Source organism: Coccinella septempunctata, chromosome 3 (genome assembly GCF_907165205.1).
Source record: "Coccinella septempunctata chromosome 3, icCocSept1.1, whole genome shotgun sequence".
Taxonomy (NCBI): domain Eukaryota; kingdom Metazoa; phylum Arthropoda; class Insecta; order Coleoptera; family Coccinellidae; genus Coccinella; species Coccinella septempunctata.
The window spans coordinates 568,060-595,636 of NC_058191.1; the positions used below are offsets into that span (position 1 = coordinate 568,060).

Below are 27,577 nucleotides of genomic sequence, written 5' to 3' on the forward strand. Positions count from 1 at the left end.
GTTCATGCCTATTATTCGAAAATAAAATTATGGATTTTAAAATATGTACAGATGTCAACCAAATACATATTTCCAAATAAAATTAGTTTTTTACTTCACATAGGTAGCTTTATACCGATGCACGGTGTACAAAATTAAAACTCTGTGGACGTTACTGACGATGACAGATGTATTCAAAAATTTAACCCTATTTTAAAATATTAGAATAATATTTGTGGTACATATTTATTTTTTATTGTATCCTGTGATGTTAATTTTTAAAATGATTTTTGTGTAGTGCATTCGAATCGACTTGTTGTAAACACATTTCATAATGGTTGTTTGTGGTGGTGCAGATCATAATTTACAAGCTGATGTTATATTCGTTATTGAATCTACAGCTGTAAATGGAGCTTATATAAATGACTTAAAAACTAACTATATTATTCCTGCTCTTGAGTAAGTTTCTTTTGTCTACCTGGTGAAGCTTCTCCTAAGCCAAATACTCATATCATGCTCCCTTCAAAAGTTTGTTTTCACTTTGTGTTTATTGTATTCAAACCGTCATCTTCATACAGCTTCGAAATGGAGACAAATTCACTTGGGTTTAGGATTTTCAATATTCAATGTGAAATTATTCATGACAAATTTAACTTATTGACTGATAGAATATCTTGTCTTGATTCAGTACTTTTTGCAATTACTATAATGGTTTTTTTAATGATGAACTCATGAACAGATATCTGAAAGGTTTGAGGTACTGAAATTTATTCAGTGTAACCTTGCCTTTTAGAAGAAAATAACACTGCTGAAATTTCTCTAGTACTTGTTTCATCTCAATTCATCTAATATAAATTTCTTATTGCATTGTATTACTTATTGCAGATATTTTGGTCAAGGAAACATCGATGAGAATAATTACTTGTCAGAAAGTTTAAATTCTTTTTATGGCATTGTTCTTTACCAAGCAGCAGATTGCCTTCCACGACTATGTACTGATACAATTGGCCCATTTACCAGTCCTGGGAAAGTTGTAGCTTCAATTGACAGATTAGAGTGAGTTTTAACATAAAATTTCAATTAGTTATCTACATTTCAGTTAATTTCCCATTAAGTAAATACAATTATAATCACAAAATTTCCAAACACATTATACAGTTTTGAGAATATGTTTGAGTGTTGATTAAATTACATCACCTAAAATTGTTATTAGATAATTTGGTTAATTACTAACAAGCATTCAACAGACCCGAGTTAAATTATTATCCCTCTTCAAAATAATGCAAAAACCACTTTTTAACTTAAATAAAAACATATTGAATACTTATTCAATATTTAATTACTTCAATAACATTTTGAAATGCACTCAAATGAAACCCATAAAGTGGAAAATCATACATAAATGAATCCTGAGATTCCCTGTCTTTAAAAATATTTTCAATCTGCCTTACATGATGAATGTCTTTTTTCTGTTAAGATTATATGGAGGAAAGGGGGAATCTCATGCGAACATCGCAGAGGGCCTTGCTACAGCCCTCCAATGTTTCGAAGAGCTTCAATCGAAAAGAGATGCAGCGGCAAATGTTCAGAAACATTGTTTATTGATTTGTAATTCTCCCCCATACCTCATGCCTGTGATGGAATGCCATGCTTATTCTGGAAAAACTGCAGAGCAACTGGCTGGTATACTCTTGGAGGTAGCTATTTTAATGTACCTTACTTTTCAATTGGTTGTTAACATTTTTTTTTTTCAGAATAATATAAATCTGTCCATTATTTCACCTAGAAAAATTCCTTCCCTTTATAAACTTTTTGAGAAGGCTGGCGGTGATCTTTCGACATCCCAGAGTAAGAATTATGCCAAAGACCCACGTCATTTGGTTCTGCTTAAAGGTTTCAGGTAAGAATTTAGTTTTTTTTTTACTTTCGACTTGTCCTTGTCTGAAGTTGGGCAGTTGGTGAAAAATATAATTCAAATTCACAGTAATATGAATAAAGTATGTTTTCAATGAAACTTTCCAAGCAAAAGTAAATAGGACAGTTCACCAAAATGACCCCTCTCCAATTTAGAACACAAGTGTAAACTCTTTTGCCCATTAGGGGATTCAGCATCCCATTTATCCATCAAATCATGACTTATATAGGGTGTGACACCGGGAGTGCCTATTGAAAGTTTACATAGAAATTCATATTGGATCTGTTTTAAATATTGTACAGAGTCATTGAGTAGACAAACTTTGCCATTTAAAATAAATATTTGCTAGTACAACACTACATCCAAACTTATTTCATACGAGTATCAACATGCTCAAAGAGCAAGAAATATTAAGTTTGTGTTAACAGAGTTTTTTTTTTGATAGTTTCCTTACACTTTTCTTGAGATATTCAGAAATATTCGTTTCGAATCAGCTTACTTTGATAGGACCGCTGAGGGGCACACAATTGTTGGTTAGGTTGGATTTATTGTTAATTTGAGTGGTTTTTATAAATCCTTATCAATTTTAGATATCCTTTTCGGTCATTTTCATACCCGAACGTACAGGGAGTTGTGTCGACATAACCTAGTCATTTGTTTATTTGGTGTTTGTACAATTTGGGTCTTGTTTGTTCCAAAGTTTATTGGATTTTCGACATTGATTTTGAACCATGCGATTATATGATTTGGTATTGCAAACGGAAGTGGTAGACACTTTCGTTTTTTATATTTAACATCCAGATTTTTTATTCATATCAGAAAACTGATTTTCAAAAAATTTGTTTGAAATCTGAAAAAAATCTTCAAATTTTCTCAAATACAGCAACATTCCAATATTGATAATTCCCAGAGTTTTGCATGAAAAATTGGTGGACATTCACTTCATATTCGGTTCCACCGTGTAATGAAATCATTTTGTTTTAATTCGCTGCAATATGTAAATTTTGATCAGGTACCAAGTTAGGTTTAGTTGATATTCTTCTTCTTTTTCAGAAAAGAATGAAGAGTTTCATAAGAAAAATCTTCAATTGAAAATATGGGAAATTTTTGGTTCAAATAACGGAGAAAAAAAAATTAAATGAAGAGAAGATTGAAAGTCTTGTTGAAGGTAGTACTTGATTGGTGTCCCAGAGCTTGTGTCAAGCATTCCTTTGGGGCATATTTTCGATGAGGTATTGTGTAAATATTTTAAATGGATATTTGCAAAAAATTCAATCATAAGAATGGGGAAATATTCAACAACAAAAATCAGCATAGCTTTAAACAAAAAAATTGATAACAACAAAAACTCGTCGAAATTGAACCTTTTCGGAAATTATTTTAGCCGACTTCCTGGGCTTCGATCTCGACGTTCTATACCACGGCATTTCTCGCTTCGCTCGAGACCGCCGGAGCCCTCCGGGCTTCCAATAACGCGATACCATCTGCTATTTTTTAACTTTTCTCTGTTCAATTTTTTTTTAACTATATTAAACTAGTAAGCCTGTAGCTCCACTTTCTCGGTAGATTCACCTTTTCGGAGCATCCAGACTGATACGCTCTGCTCTTTCTCGAAGATTATTATAGTTACTCTGAAGTTCATTATTACCAGAGAATTGCTGATTTGATAATGCAGCATTCAAACCGATGTTGACTATTGTCCTTTCAGTTTGAAGGAAAGGCCTGTGAGTCCACCTCCAGGAAGTGTGACACCGCAACAAAATCAGTTGTCGAGTACTTCATTACCACTCACCTCCTTACCAAGCCCATTGGCTGGTAACGACAGTCCCATTCAAGGGAGTACCCAGAGTACTCAGAATCTTCTGGGTGGAAACACAAACCCTGTTGTACAGGCTGGAGTTGGTCAGTCTCCTGTTTACAGACCTCCCAATGCCGGTGAGTACCTACCTTTTCAGGTTTTTATTCTTATCATCGTCGATGACGAGTGACGTATCTAGTAGAATCAGTAGATATTATATAAATATCATTTCTAGGACTTAATACACTCCCTCAACACTCCCAGTCCATGGTAACGCCTGGCATGGGTGGTATCGTGAATCCCCGCGGCCCTATGATGCCTGGTATGGTACCCAATCTCATGGCCGGAAATTCAGGATACAACCCTCATGGACAAGGTGGGTATAATTTTAAACTATTCTTTTTATTTCTCCTTATCGACATAAGATACGTGCCAAATCTGGTGAATGAGGCGGTCTTCTAGTAATTCAAACCCTAAATCACGAATTTTTTGCATGGCAATATGGGATTTATGTGCAGGGGTGTTGTCCTGGAAAAACAAAACATCTTTGGATAGCTTTCCGCGTCTTTTTCTTTAATTTTTTCCCGCAGAGTGGTCAGTAATGTCGAATAGTAATATCCGGTTATTGTTCTACCCTTTTAAAAAATATCAATCATGATTACTCCATGGCAATCTCAAAAAACTGAAGCAAGAACTTTTCCAGCAGATTGTTGGACACGACGAAACTTCTTAGGTCTTGGAGAACCAGAGTGTCGCCATTCCATCGATTGTTGCTTTGCTTCTGTATCGTAGAAATGTACCCAAGTCTCATCCTTAGTAACAATTCGGTTTAAGAAGTCAACATTGTTTTCAAATCGAGCACAGATCGAACGCGATGCTTATTCTACCCTTGCACGCTTTTGGTCAACATTCTAACATTTGGGTATTTATTTTGCAGCAATTTTTCTCATGTCCAAATTGGCGTGAACTATATGATGAACGCGTTCGTATGAAATATTCAGTGCTTCAGATATCCGTTTTAGCCCAATTCGACGGTCTGATGAAATCATGTCATGAACTGCATTGATATTTTCGGGGACTGACACAGAAACTGGCCTTCCCGATCGGTCATCATTTTCAATGGAAAATTTAGCTCTTTTGAATCTTGCAGTCCAATTTTTCACGGTCGCATACGAAGGACATTGATCACCAAGGGTATTAAGCATATCTTCGTAAATCTGCTTACCTCCTTAACCCTTTTAAATACACGTACTTGATGATGGCTCGATACTCCAATTTTTCGATTTTCACAATTTCGATGGACATCTTCTTTCTTCTCATTTATTGCGTAACTCTGGTTTACTTTTTTGATCTCAAACTTCACACTGACACTTCACATGAGTTATTGTTTGTTGCTATGTCACGATTTCTTTTTAATGCATGAAATTGTCTAGGCTGACTAGATATCAATACATCCTCGTAAAAATCTGACAATTTTTTTTTTTTAACATTTTCAACTCTTCCGTACGACCAGCCCCACCACGCGAACTGTCAGACATGAATTTATTATCAGAGACACGTAGGGCATATACAGTATCTTAATCTGTCACGCTCGAATAAGTACACCTGGCGTTTTTTTTACATCTTTGAGAATCTGCAGACGCTTTCCTCACCGCTGAAAGTGCATACATCATAGAACCTTTCTTTCTTCTTCATATTCTTCTTGCAACGCCAAAGAATATGAAAATATGCAGCACTAGTTTTGTCGATGCAAAATGATATAAACCCTTTCACTGTATTTGTCCTTCTGTAGGGACATCGGTTCTCAACCAATAATTTATATTTTATACGCAATTGTCCATCTGGAGGGACAGTTTATAAGAAAACAGCAAGAGGGAGGATGTCAGATTTATCAATCGAATATACTAATCTCCGAAAATATGGCTTTATATAAATGGGGCAATAATATTGAACACTAAGGTGCACTGAAAGGGTTAATCATTTTACAATCTTACGGTTGAGCATCAAATTCTAATATTTGAAATATGCTATCTCGGCCAACCATAAAAAATGTTAGTTCATTTTCCTTTTGGTATTGATTCGCTAGGTATCAACCCTCAACGTCCACCACAAAGATGGGGAATGCCTCCACAGGCCGGTCCTCAGCGTCCGTACATGGCGGCCAATCAATCGAATCAGCAGGCGCAAAACAGCGCACTGATAACTCAACTCACCACACCACCATCGTCCATGCCATCCAGTAGTGGATATATACAGAGTGAGTATGAACAGGCGGGTTTGCAGCACAGATCAGAAAAACTTCATGTTACCTATACTTTCAGTAAATTCGCCGCTGGGCCAGCAGCAAGCCCAACAACAGCAGCAACAACAACACATCAAAGTAGGTATCAACATACCTAATCAGATGCAGAATCAGATGGCCCAGAACCAGAATCCCATGCAAGGCGTATCGTCCCCCATGTCTCAGGTTTCGCAACCGAACCAGGTCGTGACTTCTCAGGCGCAGGTGAGCGAGAAATTATTTTTACCTCTCATGTTCGGTTGGTCAATGTTTTCTTCAGAATCCCGTGCAGCCGGGTCAGCAGCAGGTCGGCCAGATGCAGTCCTCTAGGGAGAGACATACGATATGGCAGGGTCTCTTGGAATGGATCGAGAAACCGAAGAATGCCCAGGAACAGCAGAAAATGACCAAACACGTGCCCTGTCAGGTTTCTGCGAATTCGAAAGATGGAGAACCAGAACTGTGAGTGTTAATTCCTGATTGAAAAAAAAAAAATTGTTTATGTTGCTCACTAAAGTTGTGCGAAATAATTTGAGGTATTTTCAAAATACATGTATACGCCATTCACTTTTATTTAAGCACTCGGTCGGCCATGGAAATTTGACACATTTCACTCCGTACAATACAAAAATGTGAGGTTATGGCGCTTGTCAAAACATTTTTGGGTTTTAAATCAACGCTATGTTGCCCGTTCTACGTAAAAGTTTCTGTTATTACGTATTTTATCACAATGTCGAATCTCTTCGGAAAATATGTGACGAACATAATTGAAGTTTATACAAACTGATTGAAGGCATACCAAATCCAGTTATTTGCATGGAAAATACAAGAGATGAGTATAATATCATAATATGCACTAGCTTGAGGAGAGTTAATATTTGTTATCTTATTTGGCTAAAGTTTCAATACGTTACATCAGTTGTAGATTGCAAAAATATTAACCCGAACATGAAATGCATATGATGCAGTGGTTGGGAATGGATATCTCCCGAAGGAATTCACAGATAATTACAAGAATGTTAAATTCTTCAACAAAAAATCATCTTGCATCAATATAAGTAAAAGGAATTAAAGGAAGTTTCAAGTAAAGATGAACTTCACCTTTGAACAAAAATTTCACATGAATCAACAATTAACAGGACAACTGGCGCGTACTTGTGGCTGTTCATCTTAAGGCGCGTACTCACTGGCGAGCAGCAACAGCAACCGGCCATAAGAATCCCATAAAATTTTACGACCTTCCTCGTTCTTCGCAGACTTCGAAGCGATCCGAGAGTTGTCGGTCTTCGCCACTCTCAAAGAAAAGTAAAACCGTGCTTCGCAACGAAGAACGAGCGTACTCACTGATGCAACATGCAATGTCGTTAAGTTTTATGGGAATTTTATGGCCGTTGCTGTTGCTGTTCGCCATTGAGTACGCGCCTTTAATACACTGATGTAATAATAATAATTAGGTTATTAATGGTCCTTAAGACATTTACAATGTATAGGACAATTCAAATGAAAAATGGAAAAATCAATTTTCGGGAACTTATTCTACGATGACATTCATCGAAAATCCTGTAGTAAACTTTCATTAGTTCACTCAGAACCGTTTGCACCAAACGCACTTAGTGTTAAGTGTCCCTTAAAATGAACCCTTAACTTAAATAACGTTGCAACATCTGTTAAGTGACGTTCAAATGGATAAAGCTAGCCTTAAATTTAAGCGCTCCTGTAATGACCACTTAGGTATTTAAGGGCGGGATTCTAACCTAAAATAATTTGATGAGAACTGGGTGCAGAACTTCGCATTTTTGATGGATTTTTAGAAAGTTGAATGAATTCATTACTGAATACCAAGCCTTTCTTTTGCCTTTATTCTAATGCCATCAGTCTTTTTTAATTTTCAATTTGGTGTCCCAAATAATACTGTAGTTAGCAACAAATTCTTGTTTTTTCCGTTGAGAAGTTGAGTGCCCTTCGTAAATTACCACCACTTGCTTGACAATCATTCACCGTATTCGTACTTACAAGGGCAATAAGGACATTTCCTTCACGTTCCTCTTCAACATTAGTAAAACAAATTCACACAAGACCTTACAAAGAAAGTGTTGTACTTATATAAACTTAGGTATCTTTTATTTGACAATCATTATCATTATCAATATTAATGCTAATTCAACAATATCGTTGACACTGAGTGACAGGACAATAAAGTTAGGTTAATGAAATGACAACGATCATCGGCAACCAGCCAACCAATGAAATGGCTTTATTGGACTAGGATGAAGTTGCACCAAAATAAAAAACTGAAATATAACTAGATATAAAAACTTAAGGGCCCCTTACTTAAGATTCTATTAAGCCACAGTCGTGCAACTGGGAATAAAATTAAGCGTCCATTAACTTTAAACGAGGCTTAGTTAAGTATTCCTTTTAAGGAGTATTGGTGCAATAGGGCCTTTAACATAAAATTCTCAAATGCCACCACTTTTTTGTGTCTCCCAATAGAAGGAAATTCTTTGTTATCCTCTTCATTCACAATCTTTCTGATTGTGAAAATATTCTGTCTGAAACCCTGTCTCTTTTTTCAATCAGTTTCGGCATTTTCGTAATAAATATTGATATTAGTTGTGGCAACGGCGTTATGATATTAACGACATTTCACGAGTGCCAACCTTACTCCGTTCTAGTTACAAAAACTTGAAACAATTTTTTCATGGCCAACCGACTGCTAAAATAAATGTGAATGGAGTATAGGAATTTATACGTGAGCAAAAGTAAAGCATACTTTTGTAGAAAAATACTAGGAAGTTTTTGCATTGAATTTTTCGTAAAGTTTCACTCATATTAATATTGACAATTCCTCATTGGGTATAATTCAATTCGCAATATTTTTCTGTTTCAAGTTGATCGAAATTGTTTAAAGTCGCTGCGTAAAATCAATTAATTGAGGAAAACAGAAATGTCCGATAATAACTTTGAATTTTTCTTATAGCAAAGCTGATGGATGGCCGGGAAAATTGATAATGCAATTGATGCCTAAGCAGTTGATAGGGAATATTGGGGGAGCGTATTTGAAAAACTCTAAATCGGTTCTCTTTCATCCGCAGCCTTGTGAAGCGCTGGAATCACTTACTAAAGTAATGAGCTCAGGATTTGTGAGTACTTTTCCCATACGTTTACTTCTTCAAACATTCATTCAATATTCTCGTTTCAGGCCGGGTGTGTTCATTTCACTAGTATTGTGAATCCAGCGTGCGATATTAAAGTTTTAATATTGTTGTACACGGTGGAAAAGAGAGCGTATTTGGGTTTTATTCCTAATGACCAAACGGCATTTGTGGATCGTCTGAGGAAGGTTATCCAGCATCAGAAGTCTAATCAACAGGTCTTACGACAAAATCAGGTGAGCCGCGGAATGCTTTATGTTTGAAATACGGGGATATATTGTAAAATTCTTAACCTACTCTAGAAACAAACAAAATTTCAATGTCAAAATATTTTAATACTCACCATATTCTCCTCTTTATTGGATACATTTATTACAGCGAACTTGCAACGTCTCTAGACCTTAAAAAAAAAAGTTTCTTCTTGTTTTGCAAACCAGACCTCCACAGCTTCCATTACCTCCTTGGAAGAAAATTTACGACCTTTTAACCTTTTTTTCAGTTGAGGAAAGAGATGATAGTCGGATGGAGCCAAATCTGGTGAATAAGGGGGATGTTCTAGTAATTCAAACTCTAAGTCACGAATTTTTTGCATGGCGACATGAGATTTGTGTGCAGGGCCGTTGTCCTGAAAAAACAAAACACGTTTGGGTAGCTTTCCTCGTCTTTTCTCTTTAATTTTATCCCCTAGAGTGGTCAGTAATGTGGAATAGTAATCTTCGGTTATTGTTCTGCCCTTATCCAAAAAATCAATCATGATTACTCCATGGCAATCCCAAAAACCTGAAGAACTTTTCCAGCAGATTTTTGGACACGAAACTTCTTAGGTCTTGGAGAAGCAGAGTGTCGCCAATCCATCGATTGTTGCTTTGTTTCTGGATCGTAGAAATGTACCCAAGTCACATCCATAGTAACAATTCGGTTTAAGAAGTCTACATCGTTTTCAAATCGACCACGGATCGAACGCGATGCTTTTACCCTTGCACGCTTTTGGCCAACATTCAAACATTTGGGGATCTATTTTACAGTAATTTTTCTCAGGTCCAAATTGACGTGAACTATATGATGACCGCGTTCGTATGAAATATTCAGTGCTTCAGATATCCATTTTAGCCCAAATCGACGGTCTGATAAAATCATTTCATGAATTGCATCGATATTTTCGGGGACTGACACAGAAACTGGCCTTCCCGATCGGCCATCATCTTCAATGGAAAATTTACCTCTATTGAAGCTTGCAGTCCAATTTTTCACGGTCGCATACGAAGGACATTGATCACCAAGGGTATTAAGCATGTCTTCGTAAATCTGCTTACCTCTTAACCCTTTTAAATACAGGTACTTGATGATGGCTCGATACTCCAATTTTTCGATTTTCACAATTTCGGTGGACATCTTCTTTCTTTTAATTTATTTCGTAACTCTGGTTTACTTTTTCGACCTCAAACTTCACACTGACCCTTAATGAGTTATTGTTCGTTGCTATGGTAACGCGATATTTTTTTATGCATGGAACTGGTCTAGGCTAACTAGATATCAATACATCCTCGTAATTATTTGTGAACAACAATTATAGCTATTTAAGAGTTGTATAACATACCAAGGTATGCAGGGTATGAATAGTTGCAAACAAATTTAGGGTGTCCCATGTCAAGAAATAGGTGTTATATGAAACACCCACTCTATTTCTTTTTTGAGGCTCCCGAAATTTTTTTGCTGGCTTTGTCCTAGTTGTTGACGGTTCGAAAGACGAGCAGATAACATATAATCCATTGCAGGGTGGTGGAACCGCAGGTCTAAATCCTCAAACTGGGAGCCCTCTGCCCATGGGCGGCGCCCCCAACCAGATGATCGCGAATCCAACGACCTCGCAACCCGCCCAGGGCATGATGATACAAACGAACCCTATAGCGATGGGCGGCGGACAGATTACTCAAAATGTCGTTTCTTCGGCGGGACAGCCTGTATCTTTCAAAGGAGTTTTGGGACAGAACGTGCCAGGGGCCGGAATGCAACCCAGGATCGGACTCGCGGTAAGTGATTGCTTTCTAAGAACTTTAATTCAGTATGCATGCCCCAATAAAAAGAACATGTTTGTAGAGGATGAAATAATATAGCATTTGATTTTTCGGATTGTATCATAAGAAGTATACAGGATTATTCACCGCGATGGCCTATTTGACTCATTAAATATGAGTAGAGCAATAATATTATAGTTAATATAAACAATGTTGGTCTTGAAGGGTGCAAAATTCATCAATGAATACAACATTCACAGAGACGGTCTGTTTACAAGTAAGCACGATTAGAACGTCCATCAGAAAAATAGGAGACGCAAATGATAAATTATGAGAGTTACCAAATGAGAGTACTGATGAGGGAAACTACTAATTGTTGGTTTCGAGAAGAGCAGAATGCTTGAGATCTACTCTGAATATCGATCAAGATGAGTGAATTTGGGAATATATCTATGAAAATACAAAGTATTCAAAGTACCAGGCCTACCACTGACCGTTGAACTAGATCTTCACATCGAGGTCTGAAGGAAATCAACTAAATCCAAGGTCCACCCTGGAGATAATGTGGATTCATTTATCTGAAACTCGATAGCAATAATGAGTCATATACAGGGTGTATTTGAAGGTGAGGCTTTTTTTTTCAACAGAAGGTACAACTGGTCAAAATGGTCAAACATCAACAAAAATCACCTATACAAAACTTTCAGAATGACAAAGTTCAAAAAAAAATTGAAAATGAATCCTGAAATAGATCTTAATACGATCCTAGACCGTTTGTTAGCTGAATCATCGCAAAGTAGTGGGAAAGAACTTATCTGCTGATTCGACCATGTGGTTTCGTTTAGGATATTGCCTCGTTCGATATTTACGTGGTAATGAAAATGGAAACTTAGGATTATAGAATTGTTCTCATTATTTCTTAGTAACTTGCACGATTTTATGAAATGGCTCATTTCGATACCAACTGATAGAAGGACTTAGGACACAAGTGTAAAAAATAGAATAATACTTCAAAATCTAGCCAATAAAATTAGTCTAAATTATTCACAAATTTTTTCACAATGGGCATCACAATCTTCTTGTTCGAACATTCCAACAATCATCGTAAAAATTAGGGAAACATCATAGCACTTTTTCAACATAACTAACATAAGCACTTTCAAGAAACTGCCTCGATTTTTTACATTTTTTTCACCCTAAATTGCACGATACAACAATTATGATTCTCTCAAAAGTGACCTGATCCATCTTATCCGATGTACTTGGTACTGAACAATTTATTGCCGGAGTTACCTTCCACAGTTCCTTACTTGAAATTCAATGAAATTTTGTCGAACTTCTAGGGGTTGTATCTCAGCCATCTTGGATATTTTATATTAACAATTTTTGGTTGAACGACTTATTTTGATGAGTTCCACCTTCTGTCAAAAAAAAAGCCTCACCATTGAAAACACCTTTTATAATTGGGAAGTTCACAACAGAGTTGACTTGAGAAATGAAATAAACTAAATTAATGTGAAGACAATAAATTAGCATTCATTATCAATGAGCAAGACATGAGAAAGTTCAATTCTGGTGCAATACTCCCATTTCCATGAAAGGATCTAGAGAGATCTGAAAACCTATGTGAATTGTTAAATATTATAAAATACAAATTCCTGAGGAGGCACATAAATTGGTTGACTCGAGTGAACATATCAATTGAGCAGTACTAGTAAGGATTATTAATCTGTTTGGAGATTCTTAATAATCTTGCACGTGGACTCTTTTCATACAGAATGAAATCATAAAAAGAATTAATAATTTTGAGAGGACTGAGAGTACATTACCTTTTAGGTAAAACTAGTTAGCACCAGAATTGAACACGAAAACTTTAAAGAAAATAACTTAAATGAGATGAACCAGATTACAATAATTGAGGTTAACACAATGAGAGTTAATTCAGCAACGTGAACGAAGCAAGTGATTTTCGCTTCGGCGGAAACGGAGAGTTCTGACAGCTCTGGAGAGGGGCTTCTGCGTCGGTCAATTAGCGTTGTTTAAAGCAAATTGCAACTTATATTTTTCATTGTTTGAGTGAGGGGTTACCTAAATAAACCCTATGCCTAAGTATAGAGTTTATCCAGGTAATCCTTCTTTTTTTACGTAGTATCGACTGAAGCAATAGTGATAGTTCATAGTTGAAAGCTCCATAAGGCAGGTTTTGAGCAAAAAATTATGATTAGATCTCCATAAACGTCTAATAGGCTAACGCGGTGAATCACCGTGTAGGTTCTAAAAGTGAAGTTTTATTTTGTAATTATAATTCATCAGTCGTTGAATAACTAAAAAAAAATGAGAAAAAATCCCAATGTATTAATATGTATGCAACACAGAGGAAAAATACCTGAAATTATTTTTCTATGTTTTATTTTTTATTTCGATCAGAATATCCAACAAGGCATGAACCAATCACCTCAACCTGGATCTAATAATAGTATGTCGCCCGGTCTGATGGGACAGAGGGCGGCATGCGAAAATCAGCTACAGGCCGAGCGACAGCATAACCTCGAAAAGATAAATCAGCTGAAACAAACCTTGGAAGCAGCCCAACAACAAGAGCAACAGTATAAGAGCCAGTTGGAAAGGATCAGCCACATGAAAACGACGCAGCTGCAGGAGGCATTGCAAGCGGCACAGCAAACGGAAATGCATTACAAAATGTTGGACGTGAGTGAAGAATTATTTTTGAATATTGAATAGCTCTTATGTCTTTCCAGTACAAGCTTAGTAAATCCATTATTCAGGTACTTTATGGAATCTGGCTAAATTGAACATTGGTATCCATATCCATGGGTTACAATGCATCACGAAACTATTCTTTATAGACAATAGGGCATTTCGGATCAGCTGACTTTCACAGGATAGCCATTTTGTTGAAGACAAGGTTCTCTGTCATCTGAGGTGCCGTGTTAACTCGGACAGGACGGTGAATCGGTTAATATTAGGCTCAAATTGAACAGTACAAACTCAAACCCACAGCACTGATTAGTACACTGTCAATCACTTGTGAAAAGATATCCGCAATAGCCCAAGAAAGAAATCAAGAAAGTTAAAACGCTTATACCACTTTGAGGTCAGGGAAAGAATCTTTTAAATCCTACCTGAGGGGAGAGGAAAAGGAATGTCTCACATGTGATCAAAATGTTAAAATCGCTGCGGTTAAAATGTCTTCGCTCTGACTTATCGGCGCTACAAAGTCATGATGTTTTCACGTGGTGCTGCATCCTTTTAAGAAATAAAAAAAGAAGAATGAAGTCGAAAAACTAAAAATCTTTGAAACGGATGACATTAATGACCGTTAACGGGATGCTCTTCCACGAATATGCAACTAAAGAACTTCATTCAAGAATATAGGGTGTGTCATTTGAAATACGCAGACACTCCTGTATATCTCTGAAATGGTAATTTATTTCTATAATTCGTTATAAGATCACTTAAAACTTAAAATTACTGAGAAAAATATTTTGGAATCAGCGAAATATTTGAACAATTATTTTTCAGAAACTCCCTGTAAGTCGAGGAAGAATAAATATATATATGATCTTCTCTCTGATATCTAATTATTTCGAGAAAAGTGATCGTGGGTCCTTGAAATTTTTTCTCTAAGCGTTTATAAAAAAAATTACATGCAAGCAAATTCTTTTCAATCGTTGAGCAGTGTATATTACATTTCATTTGAGCCATGTAGAAAAATTATTTGTCACTCATTTGACAGCTGCCTGCTAATTTTTTTTTTAATTTTTAAACATGAGTTACAAGACCGAGTAATATCTTATTATTTTCTTGAATACATTTCTTTAACGTCAATTGAAGAGACTTTAGGTTCAAAGTGTGATATAAGTATAGTGAAAAGTTTATTAAGGGATATAAATATATTGACAGAATTGTGACCAGTGTACATTGACAGAATATTGAATTAATTGTACCTATATTGACTGAATTAGTAAGGTGGTTTCTAATAGCCCGAGAGGTGGATGAGACCTAAAGCTTGTAAATAAAAAAATAAAAATAAAAAAACTATAAAAGAATCGAGAATAAAAAGTCGATTAAACAGGGATCAACTAAAACTACGAACAATACTTTTTTACATGAATCTTTGCATTAGAATATCAGGGAAGTGACACTAATTGAAGCAGCTAACTTTACTGCGTTACATATTCATTATTTCTTTAAGAATTCATCTTCAAATTAGAAGCTGCATTATCTTTCACTAGGATGAGTATGTACCCTCTACCCAGTACAGTTGTTTCGTCATAACTCTAGCATCTCCAAGTGGGTGAAGTAAACTACGTAGTGGTAAAATAAGACATCAACTCAAAATTCATCTTTACTATCATTATTTTCCATCGGAAAATACCAAACCTGAATTTATCTGAAATGTGTCCACTGAAAAAACTAAACTTGCCTAATGAATGTAATTCTCTAGATGTATTGCATGTTCTGTATTATTTTCTGTATTGGTCCGATAGGACATCCGATTTTAATTTTTCTCACCGTTTTCTTCAGCAACAAAGAATGGCTAATCAAGTCAATCAGCAAGCTGGAAATCCTCAGCAGCAGAATCAACAGAGGATGATGAGACCTGTGATGTCGAACAATCCTGGATTGAGGCATTTATTACAACAGGTGAGGAGAGAACAACATTTTTCGTTATCTAGGTAGACATCACGGGAAGGAACAAGTGCAGATGTAAAACATAATTTTCCCCACACAAATTCTGTGAATCGTCAGATGTAACTTCTGATCTATCTATCTATATATCTATCTGATATTAAATGCTTTGGGAAACTCGAACTTAACGTTATTTCAATATTTTACCCCAAGTTATTAATATTTTCGGAGCATTTTTGACGCATCTTTAGTAAACATCCTGTATAATAGGTAATATTTTTTAATTTTATCAAATTATTTCAGCAACCTCAATACCGACAGCAACAGATAATCGGTATCCAGCAACAAATGGGAGGCAGTGGTGCACGACCGCCACAAATGGGCCAACAAATGCCCAATCCAGGATCTGCACAAAACACGTTCGATGATGTGTCGAATTTCGATTTCATGTAAATATTTATTTAAGATTTTTTAAATCAGAGACAAAATGGACCCTCCTCTTCCACTGGAGTAAATAATTTAATATTTTTTTTCGAACAAATGTTCAGGAATTTAATTACCGAATTCCAAGCTTATATATTGAGCATAATTATTAATCATTATATATAATATTATTTAATATAATGATTGAATACTTACAGGTTCGGTGAATACATTTTCGGTTATATCGATCTGAATTTCATTCTTATTCTTGACAATGAAAATGTTATTCTAGTCACGATATTTCATGATGAGTCATAGTTTTTCTGATTTTTCTACTTCAATGGAAGCAGAGCAATTTTGAAACTAAAAATGTAGGGTCCATTCAATAGTTTTATGTGAAGATTTGATGGTAAGGACGATACTTGTACAAAATTAACATATACAAATAAAATGTTTGTACCATACTTATTAGTGTTTTATTTTTATCGCCATCTATACAAAATATTCCTTTTTCGCAGAGTAGTAATGATGAAAAAGAGTGATTTTACGCGACCCGCAGGATTCCAGGACTCGCCTATGTAATGATTACATATTGCAGTCCCATATTTTTCTCTGATTCAGAATATACTGGGTGGTTTAACGAAAAGTTGGACTTTAAAATGAAAATGTGGAAAATCGCTCGGACGCGTCAATTTCTGATCTGAGGGGGAACAACTTTTTCGCTTCCCGTAACTTCAAGCCTCTAACCGGAGTGAGCACAATAGGGAATACTCCTTTTGACGAAAATGATGAAATATCTTTGAAACGTCACATTTTGAAAAAACCATTTCAACCCTTTCCCAAAAAAAATTATAAGTACTTAAAAATGAAAAATAAAAATGGGTATTTAAAATTTAAAGCGTTTCGTTTCAATTGAACAAGTTGACAACATCGACTGAAATATGCATTGATAATAAAGGACAACAAATACACTATCTTGATGAGATAGACAAAAATGGCTGTCTATGAAGTTTGGGACGAACGAGGAAGGTCGTAAAATTTTATGGGATTTTTATGGCCGGTTGCTGTTGAGGCTCGCCAGTGAGTACTCGTCTTATGATGGCTGTGAATCAACAGCTGTTATTTTATAAACAAGCCATTGTTCTTTTCATTTTCTAGTAGGCGCTGTTGCCAAATCGTAAACTAGAGATGAAGCGATTTAAATTTTAAAACCTCATATTTGAAGAATGATTTTCAATAGTTTCCGCGCTGAATTTGAAGAAATCATCAATGAAACTCATATTCATTCAGTTCAAACTTGCATATGCTTTGATAACCCAAATTGAGGAGAATTCCCCATTCCTTGGGGTTTTGAATAGGGATGAGGGGTGTTACGATGATTATTGAATTGATTGATTGAATATCGTATCGAATACTATCTGACCCTAAAATTTCGCTTCAAAATATTCATCGATAAAGGAAATAACAGCGAAAATAGTGTGAGAGATGATGGAATGGAATTTATCTCGAGAATATTATTCTTATTCGATATATTTCGAATGTAGTTATCAGTTATGTTGTTAATTTTATCCAAAAAAGTAGACGCAGTCAAACATGTCATGATTACCGACATAATAAAATCAATTTCATAGGGCTGAAACTTTATAAACTTTCGTTTTTTGGTATGTAAATCAAAATTATGATAGTCAGACAACGTCCAATCGGAACACAGCTGGTCAGTCAGCTTGAATGTGCGTAGTGTCGTTCATAAGGGAGCAATTCGTTTATTAAGCGTGAAATCTTTTTTGTAAGTACTACTGACTATATTATTAATAAATAAAATGGTCAGCCAGCCATTTCGTAGAACAAAGCCTGTCAGTCAATGGATAAGATATTAAATTTTCTTCGCTCTCTATAGATATTACATCATAATCATTCAAAGTAACACATTTATTTCAATAAGGCACTTCCGTGTCGCAATTGTGCCTTAAAATCTCAGAAATAAAATTCGTTCGAAATCAACAGTGTACTCAACGAAATCAGGTATACGCACAGATAAGAATTCGTAGAATTTCAAACATTTTTAACTAATATTCATTAGTTAGGATAACAAGCTATAAACAATCATCACATAATTCATCATCTGAATCTTCCATATCATTATTCTCACTATCGTGATCTGAGGCGTCAAGCTCAGAATCTAAAAAATAAATCAATTTGTGATTGCTCAATTCAGATAAAGATATTTCCATACCTATCGCCTTTGAACCAATCAAAATCTCATTTTTTTCTCATCAACCAATTTCCAGCCGTAGTCAGTAGGAGATAGCTCCGTTGGAATTTGAGGGTGAGCATTACGCCAAATATTTGTAATGAAGCTCGCTCTTAAGAACTGCTGCATCAATTCTGATTGGCATGGTGGCATAGTCGACCCATCTACATTCCTTATTTTAATTTTAAAAGGATCGTTTGTGGTACTAAGATATTTATACGTCTTTGAAAATGAAACGAATCTTGCATAGTCGATTGATTTTATTTTTTCAAGCCGTATAAAAGACAAACAAATTCTTGAACCTTATTAAACATATTATTCTGGTTGCTTTCATCTGCTAGTCCAAGGTCAGCGAATGTTTTTTTGAAAATCTTCGCTTTTCTTCATTATCTGCAGAGGTTTTTTTATCTTTCTTGTGAAAAGCTGGGTTAAAATCCTCAAAAATTAAATGTTTGGGCGGGTATTTATGCAAATCACATAAGCGGCCTTTTTTTATACCCGGTAATCGGTAATCACACTGGGCAAATTTATTTAGATCTATTGGAGAACGCTATCTATAGATATATAGTGAGGGCAGGAGGGCTAGAGCGAAAGTAATCTAGTGAATTTTAAGTGATGAATTTTAGCACTTTTGTAATTAAGAAAAAATGCTAAAAATAAATTCCTACTACATTGAAACAAGACCTTTTTTCTGAGTTACAAAAATGCTGAAATTCACTTTGTAAGTTCAACTTCAAAAGATTGATTTCACAACTGTGGGGAATTTCTATGTATAGAATTTATATTTTTCGAATAGACGAAAAAAATTCGCGAAAATTCGTTTAATTTCAATAATGAAGCAGTTGTGTCACATATTGCGACAACACTAGACATGTGACTTTCACATTGATTATTCAGATCAGAATTTCGATTCTTTGTTGTTATTTTCAGGTGAGTGATTTGAATTCAATCCCAACTTGTTTTAGAATATAATCATTTTCGAAGCATTCTATTTCATTGCCCATTTTCGAAAGAATCAGCGTTTTCATGGCAGCACAGTGTATATTCTTTCGATTCTGTTGATTTCCAATTGAACCATAAGTTAAAATTTTTACATACATACACAGCAAATTACTCAATTGGAATATTCCAAGAAGACTATGGGTATAAAGCGATGTAGTATCATTCGGAATATACATTTTGCTGAATATGAAATCCTTGAAATGAATGGAAAAAATTGATTCATTCTTTATAGGTGGGGGTACAGGATATATTTAAGTGGGAGGAATTTCCCACAATCCAAGATGGAAAATCGGAATTGGTTAGAAGAATTTCACAATTTGATAAAAAATGAGGGGTCGCCAGAAGAAGTTGCTTCGGTTATTCAAAGAAAACCTGCAGAATTCGATATAGACGACATAGACAAGGGATGCCTTCAAGAGTGTACAGCTCTGGAGTATTTAACAAAGCAATTAAAAAATGGCGATAGGGAAAAGAAACTTATCAAACTTCTTCTTCAATGTGGAGCAGACCCTTTGAAAAGTCGGCCAGGGAAACATTACACCCCAGCATATCAAGCTTTCTTTTGTTATGGTATGTAGACTCCAAGATTGATGGAGATTTTCCCACGTTCTGTTGAAGTACCTAGTGTGAAAATTTTATATTTGAGAAGCTGTGGGCTATAGCTAGTATGACATACATTTAAATTTGATGTTGGTTTTAGAAAACCAACTAATGACATAATCAGTGTTGAAATCCATTCGCAGATTCACAAGAAATATCTCAGGGTTTCGATAAAGATCCAGAACAGTTAATTATCTTGGGTGAAATCAGTTATTGATTTCCATGTTGTAGTTTCATTTGGGATAAATAATGATATCAAGGATAATATGAAGTATAAACTAGGCATCAGCAAATGAAGTGGGACAATTAAAAAATTGCCAAGTTTGATAAGCTAAAACAAGATGATGTTAAGATTTAAACCCTGAGATGTAAAGCTTTATCCTTCACCTTTATGCCACTGGTACAAAGTAATTTTTTTCAGTCTATCTTGTGTACAGGGTGTGGAGTGTGAATGTAAGTCAGCCAAGAGTTTTCAATTTTTGGCGAATAATTTGGGAATAGTAGAGATGAGCCTATTTCTTCGTCGATGCTGGATTTTTCGTCAGTGGTTAGAAGCACACTATCCTTAATCTTTAGGTAACTCTCGCAGGGTATTTTTTCAAGCTCCTGCTGTTGTACAGGGTGTGAACATATAGAAGCGGAAAATTTCAGTTTGGGGCTGGGGGCTTAATAAAGTTCTTCTTTATATTGGTTGGATTGTTATATCATCACTTAGAAATACTTTAGATATACCTACCGATATTTTATGAATTCTGTTTTTCTCGAGAAATTCGCGTTTTTTCATATAACATTCCCAGATATCGTTAAAATGCATCAATATCTTATAATTAAAATGTTCAACAGCATCGACTTGCATTAAATGGCTTTGGATTAAATCAAAGTTAATTATAAGTAACATTTACCACAGTTTTTTCAAAACTTTAGCTTCAGCTTTGAAATTAAGATAAAGTGCGAATTTTGTTTTTGTGGGTTTTTGTCTCATTGAGCATAATTAGCGTGCAAGTATCGTCAAAAGCAAAATCCTTTGGATTTTTTCCTAAAGTATTGTCAGCCAGAAACTCTCAGGTGAAACCTTATAGAAATGAAGAGAAAATTCTATTTTCCCTGAACTCCCATTTGAGCGTCTATGAATGGAAATCGTTTCATTTGTAGCTTATTTTTCCAAAATGTAACGTTTAGCAAAACGACAGAAAATTTCAAATAAAATTGAAGATTTTTTTTCTCGGTAATTTTTAACCACTGCTTTTGATCAATTTCCTACAGAGTACAAAGTATTCCTCAATGTAGTTCACACTGGGGGGGGGGGGTTGGGGGGGTAATTACCCCCTTTACACCCCCCGTAGGACTGCCCTTGTAACTATGCTATACAGGTGAGTCTTTGACTCGTACAAATATTCTAACAGTAGATTCCTGAGGTCAAAAGAAATACTTTTTTCCTTTACCATTTTTTCCGAATCGGTTCGGTTTGAAAGATACAGAAAAAAACAAAAGAAAAACCGAAAAAAATGTTATTTTTAGTTCTCACAAACTGTATCGAATGAAATGAATTTCGGAATATAATTTTTCATTTATTTGATGAATCTTTTTCGAACACAAGATATATCAACCAAGTCTTTCAGTTTTTTCATTATGACCATTACGTACCATAAAAATACCTCAAATTCAAAGAACCCAACTCTTGAAACTAAGTTGGACGCTATACAGGGTGTCCGGGGAATAACTGTACATACTCTTACCAGAGATAGAGTTGGACTAGCTGGTTACGGATTGACTATAAAAAATTAATTTCTGGATTTCCCTAGAATACTACAGGGTGATTTCCCAACTTCATTTAAATACTTAGACCATCATAAAATCCAAACTTATTGACGGATATTATTGAAACTTGGGAGGTTATTGACACATGCTAAGGTCAAGTCAGAAAGATATCAATTATTTCATTATTCTAGGGCCGGACTCATTAATATTCATTTAAAGTGTTCAGGGCAAAAAAAACACTTTGTATTTCAAATGGCAAATAATTGATTCGTTTTTTAGGAAGAATCTAAATTATGCTTCAATTCTCGGTATCACTCAAAGTTGTCACATCAAGAATCATTTTTTTATGAATTTTTGAATTTGGATAAAGTTCGAAAATTTGAATTTTTCACCATGAGGAGAACTGAAAATGTCATGTTTGAATATAAAATGCGAATGTATTAGTAGAAAATTTACAAAAAAGTTCGGAGCTTTAATAGGCACTTCAATAACGAAACAATAACAAATGAAAAAAACTAAAATACAGTAAAGAGTACCTAATAAAAATAAAAATAGGAACGAATGAATTGCTGAGTCAACGATATTTCAAAAGTAGTTCGAGATGAAAACCATTAGCTTGTATACATTTCTCTTGCCGAATTTTCAAATTGGTTACAGATTTTCGAATCATATCACCATTATTTCTCAAAATATCACAACAGTTAATCAACTGTTGCGATATTTTAAGAACAGAATAATCATTCTGTTCATCAGCTGTTCTCTTCACTGGAAGAAGTGTAACTTTGGTGTATATCATTGTTGTCGAAAAACCAGTATACATAAGAATAATTTTGAAATATGCTTCTGTATACCCTATCACCTATCACCAATTTTTTTTTCAAAATACCTTCATTTACTCCCTCAATGTGAAATCCGCGTCTGGGGTGGCCACCCAGTATATCAACAAATTATTATAGTCTTCTTCACCTTCAGTTACTTTTTTAAGAAAATTTATTATTTATTTTCGACCTGCACAAGATGACTATGTCCTGTTCAGGTAAAAAAATTGCAATTTTCGAACTTTATCCAAATTAAAAAATTCATAAAAAAATAATTGTTGATGTGACAACTTCGAGCGGTACCAAAAATTGAAGCATAATTTAGCTTCTTTCAAAAAAGCTAATCAGTTATTTGTAATTCGAAATACAAAGTGTTTTTTTACCCTGAACACTTTTAATGGAGATTAATGAGTCCGGCATTGGAATAATGGAATAATTGATAACTTTCTGACTCAACCTTAGCATGTGTCAAGAACCTCCTAAGTTTCAATAATATCTGTCAATAAGTTTGGATTTTATGATGGTCTAAGTATTTCCATGAAGTTGGAAAATCACCCTGTAGCTTTATAGGGAAATCCAGAAATTAATTTTTTATAGTCAATCCGTAATCAGCTAGTCCAACTCTATCTCTGGTATGAGTATGTACAGTTACTCCCCGGACACCCTGTATATTTGAACTTTTTGTAAAATAAAAGTATTCTTCATATTTCCTCGTATAATGCGTCGTTTTGGAGTATTTTGATGTTCAAAAATAAAAATATCTGTGATATTCGGAAAATTGTGAACTTTGGCTGAATGCAACCCTGTTTAAAAGATCCAAAGATGTGTAGTGTCATAGATTAAGCTTGTTATTCTGAAGGGAATTTTGTTTTCCTAGGGGTAGCACAGTTCATTATGAAAACCTAAAATTGCTATATCCTTTTATCAGAGCTGAATCGGAAAAAATGGTATAGAAAAGAAGTGTTTCTTTTGAACTCAAGAATCTAGTGTTAAAAAATTTGTACGATTCGAAGACTCACTCTGTATATGGACGTTCAGAAATTGTGAGATGATTTATTTCTCGTTTCTATCGAAATTTTCGAAAATATAAATGTCCCATCGTTGCTAATATTTGAAAAAATGAAAAAGGGAGTCTATGGGTTTGTTAGTTAGTTTGTTTGAAAGTTTGTCTTTCCACAACTCTGACACCAGATGTCCGATTTTGATAGGAATTTCACCCTAGTGCTGCAGAATTTATCAGATTAGATTTTCGTGCAACATTACATCCTATACAGGGTGAGTCTTTAACTCGTACAAATATTTCAACAGTAGGTTCTTGAGGTCAAAAGAAACACTTTTCCCTCTACCATTTTTTTCGATTCGGCCCTGATAAAAAAATGGCCATTTTAAGTTTTCACGAGCTCTGCCACTCCTGGAAAAACAGAATTACCTTCAGGTAGCTGAATCTGTGACAGAGTGGCATTCAGCCAAAGAGCACCCATTTTTTCAAATTTCACAGATACTTTTCAGTTTTTAAACATCAAATTACTCGAAAACGGCGCATTATACGAAAAAATATAAAGAATAGGTACGTGTATTTTGCGAAACATTCAAATATTCAATAGAAAACCTCCAACTCAGTTGCAAGAGTTGGGCTTCTTGAATTTTTGGTACTTTTATGGTTGGTAATGTTTAAAATGAGAAAACTGATATCTTGTATTCAAAAAAGATTCATCAAATAAATGAAAAACTATATTCCGAAATATTTCATCAGATCTCTGGAACTGGAAGGCGAGCTATAAAGGGCGCGATGAGAACAGCTTTATTAGGGGGCACAAAAGACTTTAAGGTCGCAGAGAACTGTAACCCCTTCTCACTACATACTATATACTGCGTGGCCCACCTCAGACGCGGCGCTCATTTTGAGGGAGTAAATAAAGATATTTTGAAAATCTTTTCTTGTGGTGGGTGTAGGGTGTTCGAAAGCACAATTTAAAATTATTGTCATATATACAGGGTCGAAATATATACCAAAGTTACACTTTTTTAAATGTAACACTCTGAATTTGATCTCAAAAATGACATGGCAAGCTCAAATTATGATGATTTTCTTCAGATCACTTTATACTTTAGAAGGACCATTTAGGAGATAATGGCGAAAATGATTTATTAGTTTTAGAATTAAAAATCGAAAATTGCTCAGAAACTATCAGGTTTAGATGTAGAAAAATTTCATGAAGATAGTTTCGAAATTAATTTTCACGTTCAACTAGATATAGAAATACCGGGTGTGCCATTTGAAATAAGAAAGTTTTCGACGATTATTTGTAGTTGATGTTTGAGAATTAATTATGATCACTCTGAATATTCCAGAGTTGTAATTTTCTTTTATATGTAGGAGTAGCCAACTTATCTACTCGAAAAAAATCTGTCTGTATCGCTGGCGAAACTAGTTTCTTAATTAATTGCTATTTAAAAAAACTCCATATTTTCGATTTTTCGCCATTATCTCGTAAATGGTCCTTCTAAGGTATAAAGTAATTTGAAGAAACTCATCATAACTTGAGCTGGCCATTCCATTTTTGAGGTGAAACATAGGGTGTTACATTTAAAAAAGTGTAACTTTGGTCTATATCTTTGTTTTCGAACATCCTGTATATATGACAATAATTTTAGTTTGTGCTTTGGGACATCTTACACACACCACAAGAAAATATTTTCAAAATATCTTCATTCACTCCCTTAAAATGAACGCCGCGTCTGGGGTGGGCCACCCGTTATACTATATATTCCGAAATTCATTTGATTCGATAAAACTGTTTGTGAGATAGAACTAAAAATTAAGTTTTTTAATATTTTTTACGGTTTTTCAACAGCCTGTTCATTTTAAACCGAGCAGATTTCGAAAAAAATTATAAAGAAAAAGTGTTTATTTTGACCTCAAATATCTACTGTTAGTACGAGTCACAGTCTCACCCTGTATAATAAAGAGATGAAGAAACTAAGCAGAGTCAAAAAAGAATAGTTTATATGAAAGACCCACTCTTTTTTTTTGACAAGGAATCACCCCTCAAATTTTTTCGCAACTATTTTGGTTCGAAATAATACTTGTTCATCTTTTGTTCACAGATGCGAGCGTTATCAAACAAATTCTGCAGTACATCGAAGATATCAATACTCCGTTGGAGACGCAATATTATACTAACGCGTTACATTTGAGCGTTCTGTTACAAAAAACCCCACTTTTGTCCTACTGTTTAGAAAGACGGGTGGATATAGATAAGCCAATTCACAATGGCACTTCAGCTTTGGGTCTGGCGGTCCGTTCTCTACTAAGCGCCAGGGAGATGGTCATGATGCTGCTGAAGAAAGGGGCTAATGTGAATCATAAAAATATCGATGGATATACCCCACTACACCTGGCTTTCAAGGGAAATCCAACCACTGGGGTGATCGATTATCTCTTAGCCTATAACGCGGATCTGAACGCGTTGACATGCAACGGTAAAACGCCACTTTACGTCCTCCTTGGGGCAAATCCAAACTTGAACTTCGTAAGAAGACTGTTATCGTGCGGCAGCAATCCCAATTTACCTGGACCTTTGGGAGGTAATTCTTTGCACATCTTAGTCGCCAAACAATCGTCAAACACTAGATCCTTGAAGATGGCGGAGGTCTTGATTGAGTATGGCGCTTCAGTAAATTTACGAGACGATGACGGTAACACTCCTCTGCATCTGGCCGTTTGTGTGAAATCCGAAAGATTGACAGAGTTTTTGTTGAAGAAGGGAGCAGATATAAACGTCAAGAATATTCACGGTCATGTCGCCATGTTTTTTGCACAAGATGCCATGGCTAACAATAAATTATTAAAGACTCTTGTTAAGTACGCAGTCCTTGATGCACATTTAAAACATACCGAAATACCCAGTCATCACGCAGTCATCATCGAATCCTCGGAACAGTTGCAAACCTTGAAGAAGTCATGTCAAAAGGAACTGGAAAAAATGGAAAAGTCGAAGATACCAGGAACGAACATTTCCCTTTTGAAATTGCTCACATCCAAAGTAACAACTATTGCCAAGTACGCAAGGGAAAAGAATACGAGAATATTCTTACAGAAATTTCGAACAATAACACTGAGGAACTATGGAAACCAATTGAAACCCCTGATTAATTATGCATTGAAGAGAAGACAACTGGAAGATGAAGCTCTCGATAATTTCAAAATCATTTTCAATGACCGGCTTACTACTCTTTGTATGGAACAGTTAGTAGATTATCTAAGAGTTGAAGACTTAACCAAGTTCAGGAAATGTATGACGGTCTAATTTCAGTCCTCGAATTTGACTGTTAAACTAGACAAAAGTCTCAATGTGCTGCCTGTGTCTTCAGCAAAAGACTTGGTTCCGTTTGTTTGAACTGTCAAGGTCGATTTAGCTGTTCGAAATATGCATCAATTACGACTAGCCTCATTCGTGCAAACACGAAATTGAAGAAATTATTGTTATTGTTCTGTAGGAACCTTCAGATTATCTAGTCTATAAAAAAAGAGATACAAAACTAAAGGTAGTAGGAACAATAAGAAATTAAAATTTTGTTCATTGAATTCAGTTGACACAGTTATTTGACCTCTTATTAGCATTACTTTTCTAAGTATAATAATTCCAATATTTACTCTTTGAGAAGTAAAAATATAATTGTTGTAAAAATTATCGATAACTTCGATATGAACTTGTGTTTCAAATAGATGAAATAAATTTACTATGGAGCGTTTTTTTATCCATAGGAAATTGTTATCAAAATTTATTGTGTGTCGAGGTTTTTGATAAGCATATTTTAGCAAAACTTGATTCTTAAGTGTTATGACTTTTTATTGTATATAAACTATTGTTCACAGTCTTTATTATGTATAAGTATACATTCGAATAAACGTTAATGTTGATGAAA

The 27,577-nt window shown here is 35.0% G+C and overlaps 2 protein-coding genes across 3 annotated transcripts; both read left to right on the forward strand.

Annotated features, from left to right (window-relative positions):
- The first annotated feature begins 182 nt into the window (after window positions 1–182).
- Window positions 183–16,459, forward strand: LOC123309495 (mediator of RNA polymerase II transcription subunit 25-like). The gene is made up of 15 exons (XM_044892648.1): window positions 183–438; window positions 865–1,035; window positions 1,457–1,676; window positions 1,734–1,879; window positions 3,603–3,829; window positions 3,928–4,068; window positions 5,779–5,949; window positions 6,014–6,198; window positions 6,254–6,435; window positions 8,954–9,116; window positions 9,176–9,364; window positions 10,904–11,158; window positions 13,571–13,852; window positions 15,692–15,811; window positions 16,100–16,459. Exons 1-15 carry the CDS (start codon window positions 314–316, stop codon window positions 16,247–16,249), a joined length of 2,727 nt encoding a protein of 908 aa, XP_044748583.1. The 5' UTR covers window positions 183–313; the 3' UTR covers window positions 16,250–16,459.
- Window positions 16,460–19,262: 2,803 nt separating this feature from the next.
- On the forward strand, window positions 19,263–27,577 carry LOC123310000 (ankyrin-3-like). 2 transcript variants are annotated; one of them, XM_044893352.1, is made up of 3 exons: window positions 19,263–19,400; window positions 19,705–20,042; window positions 25,757–27,577. In XM_044893352.1, the coding sequence occupies exons 2-3, from the start codon at window positions 19,754–19,756 to the stop codon at window positions 26,956–26,958; spliced, it is 1,491 nt and encodes a 496-aa protein (XP_044749287.1). In that variant the 5' UTR covers window positions 19,263–19,400; window positions 19,705–19,753; the 3' UTR covers window positions 26,959–27,577. The 2 variants fall into 2 exon arrangements, with proteins under 2 accessions (XP_044749287.1, XP_044749288.1); XM_044893353.1 differs by having other exon boundaries at window positions 19,314–19,402; window positions 19,708–20,042.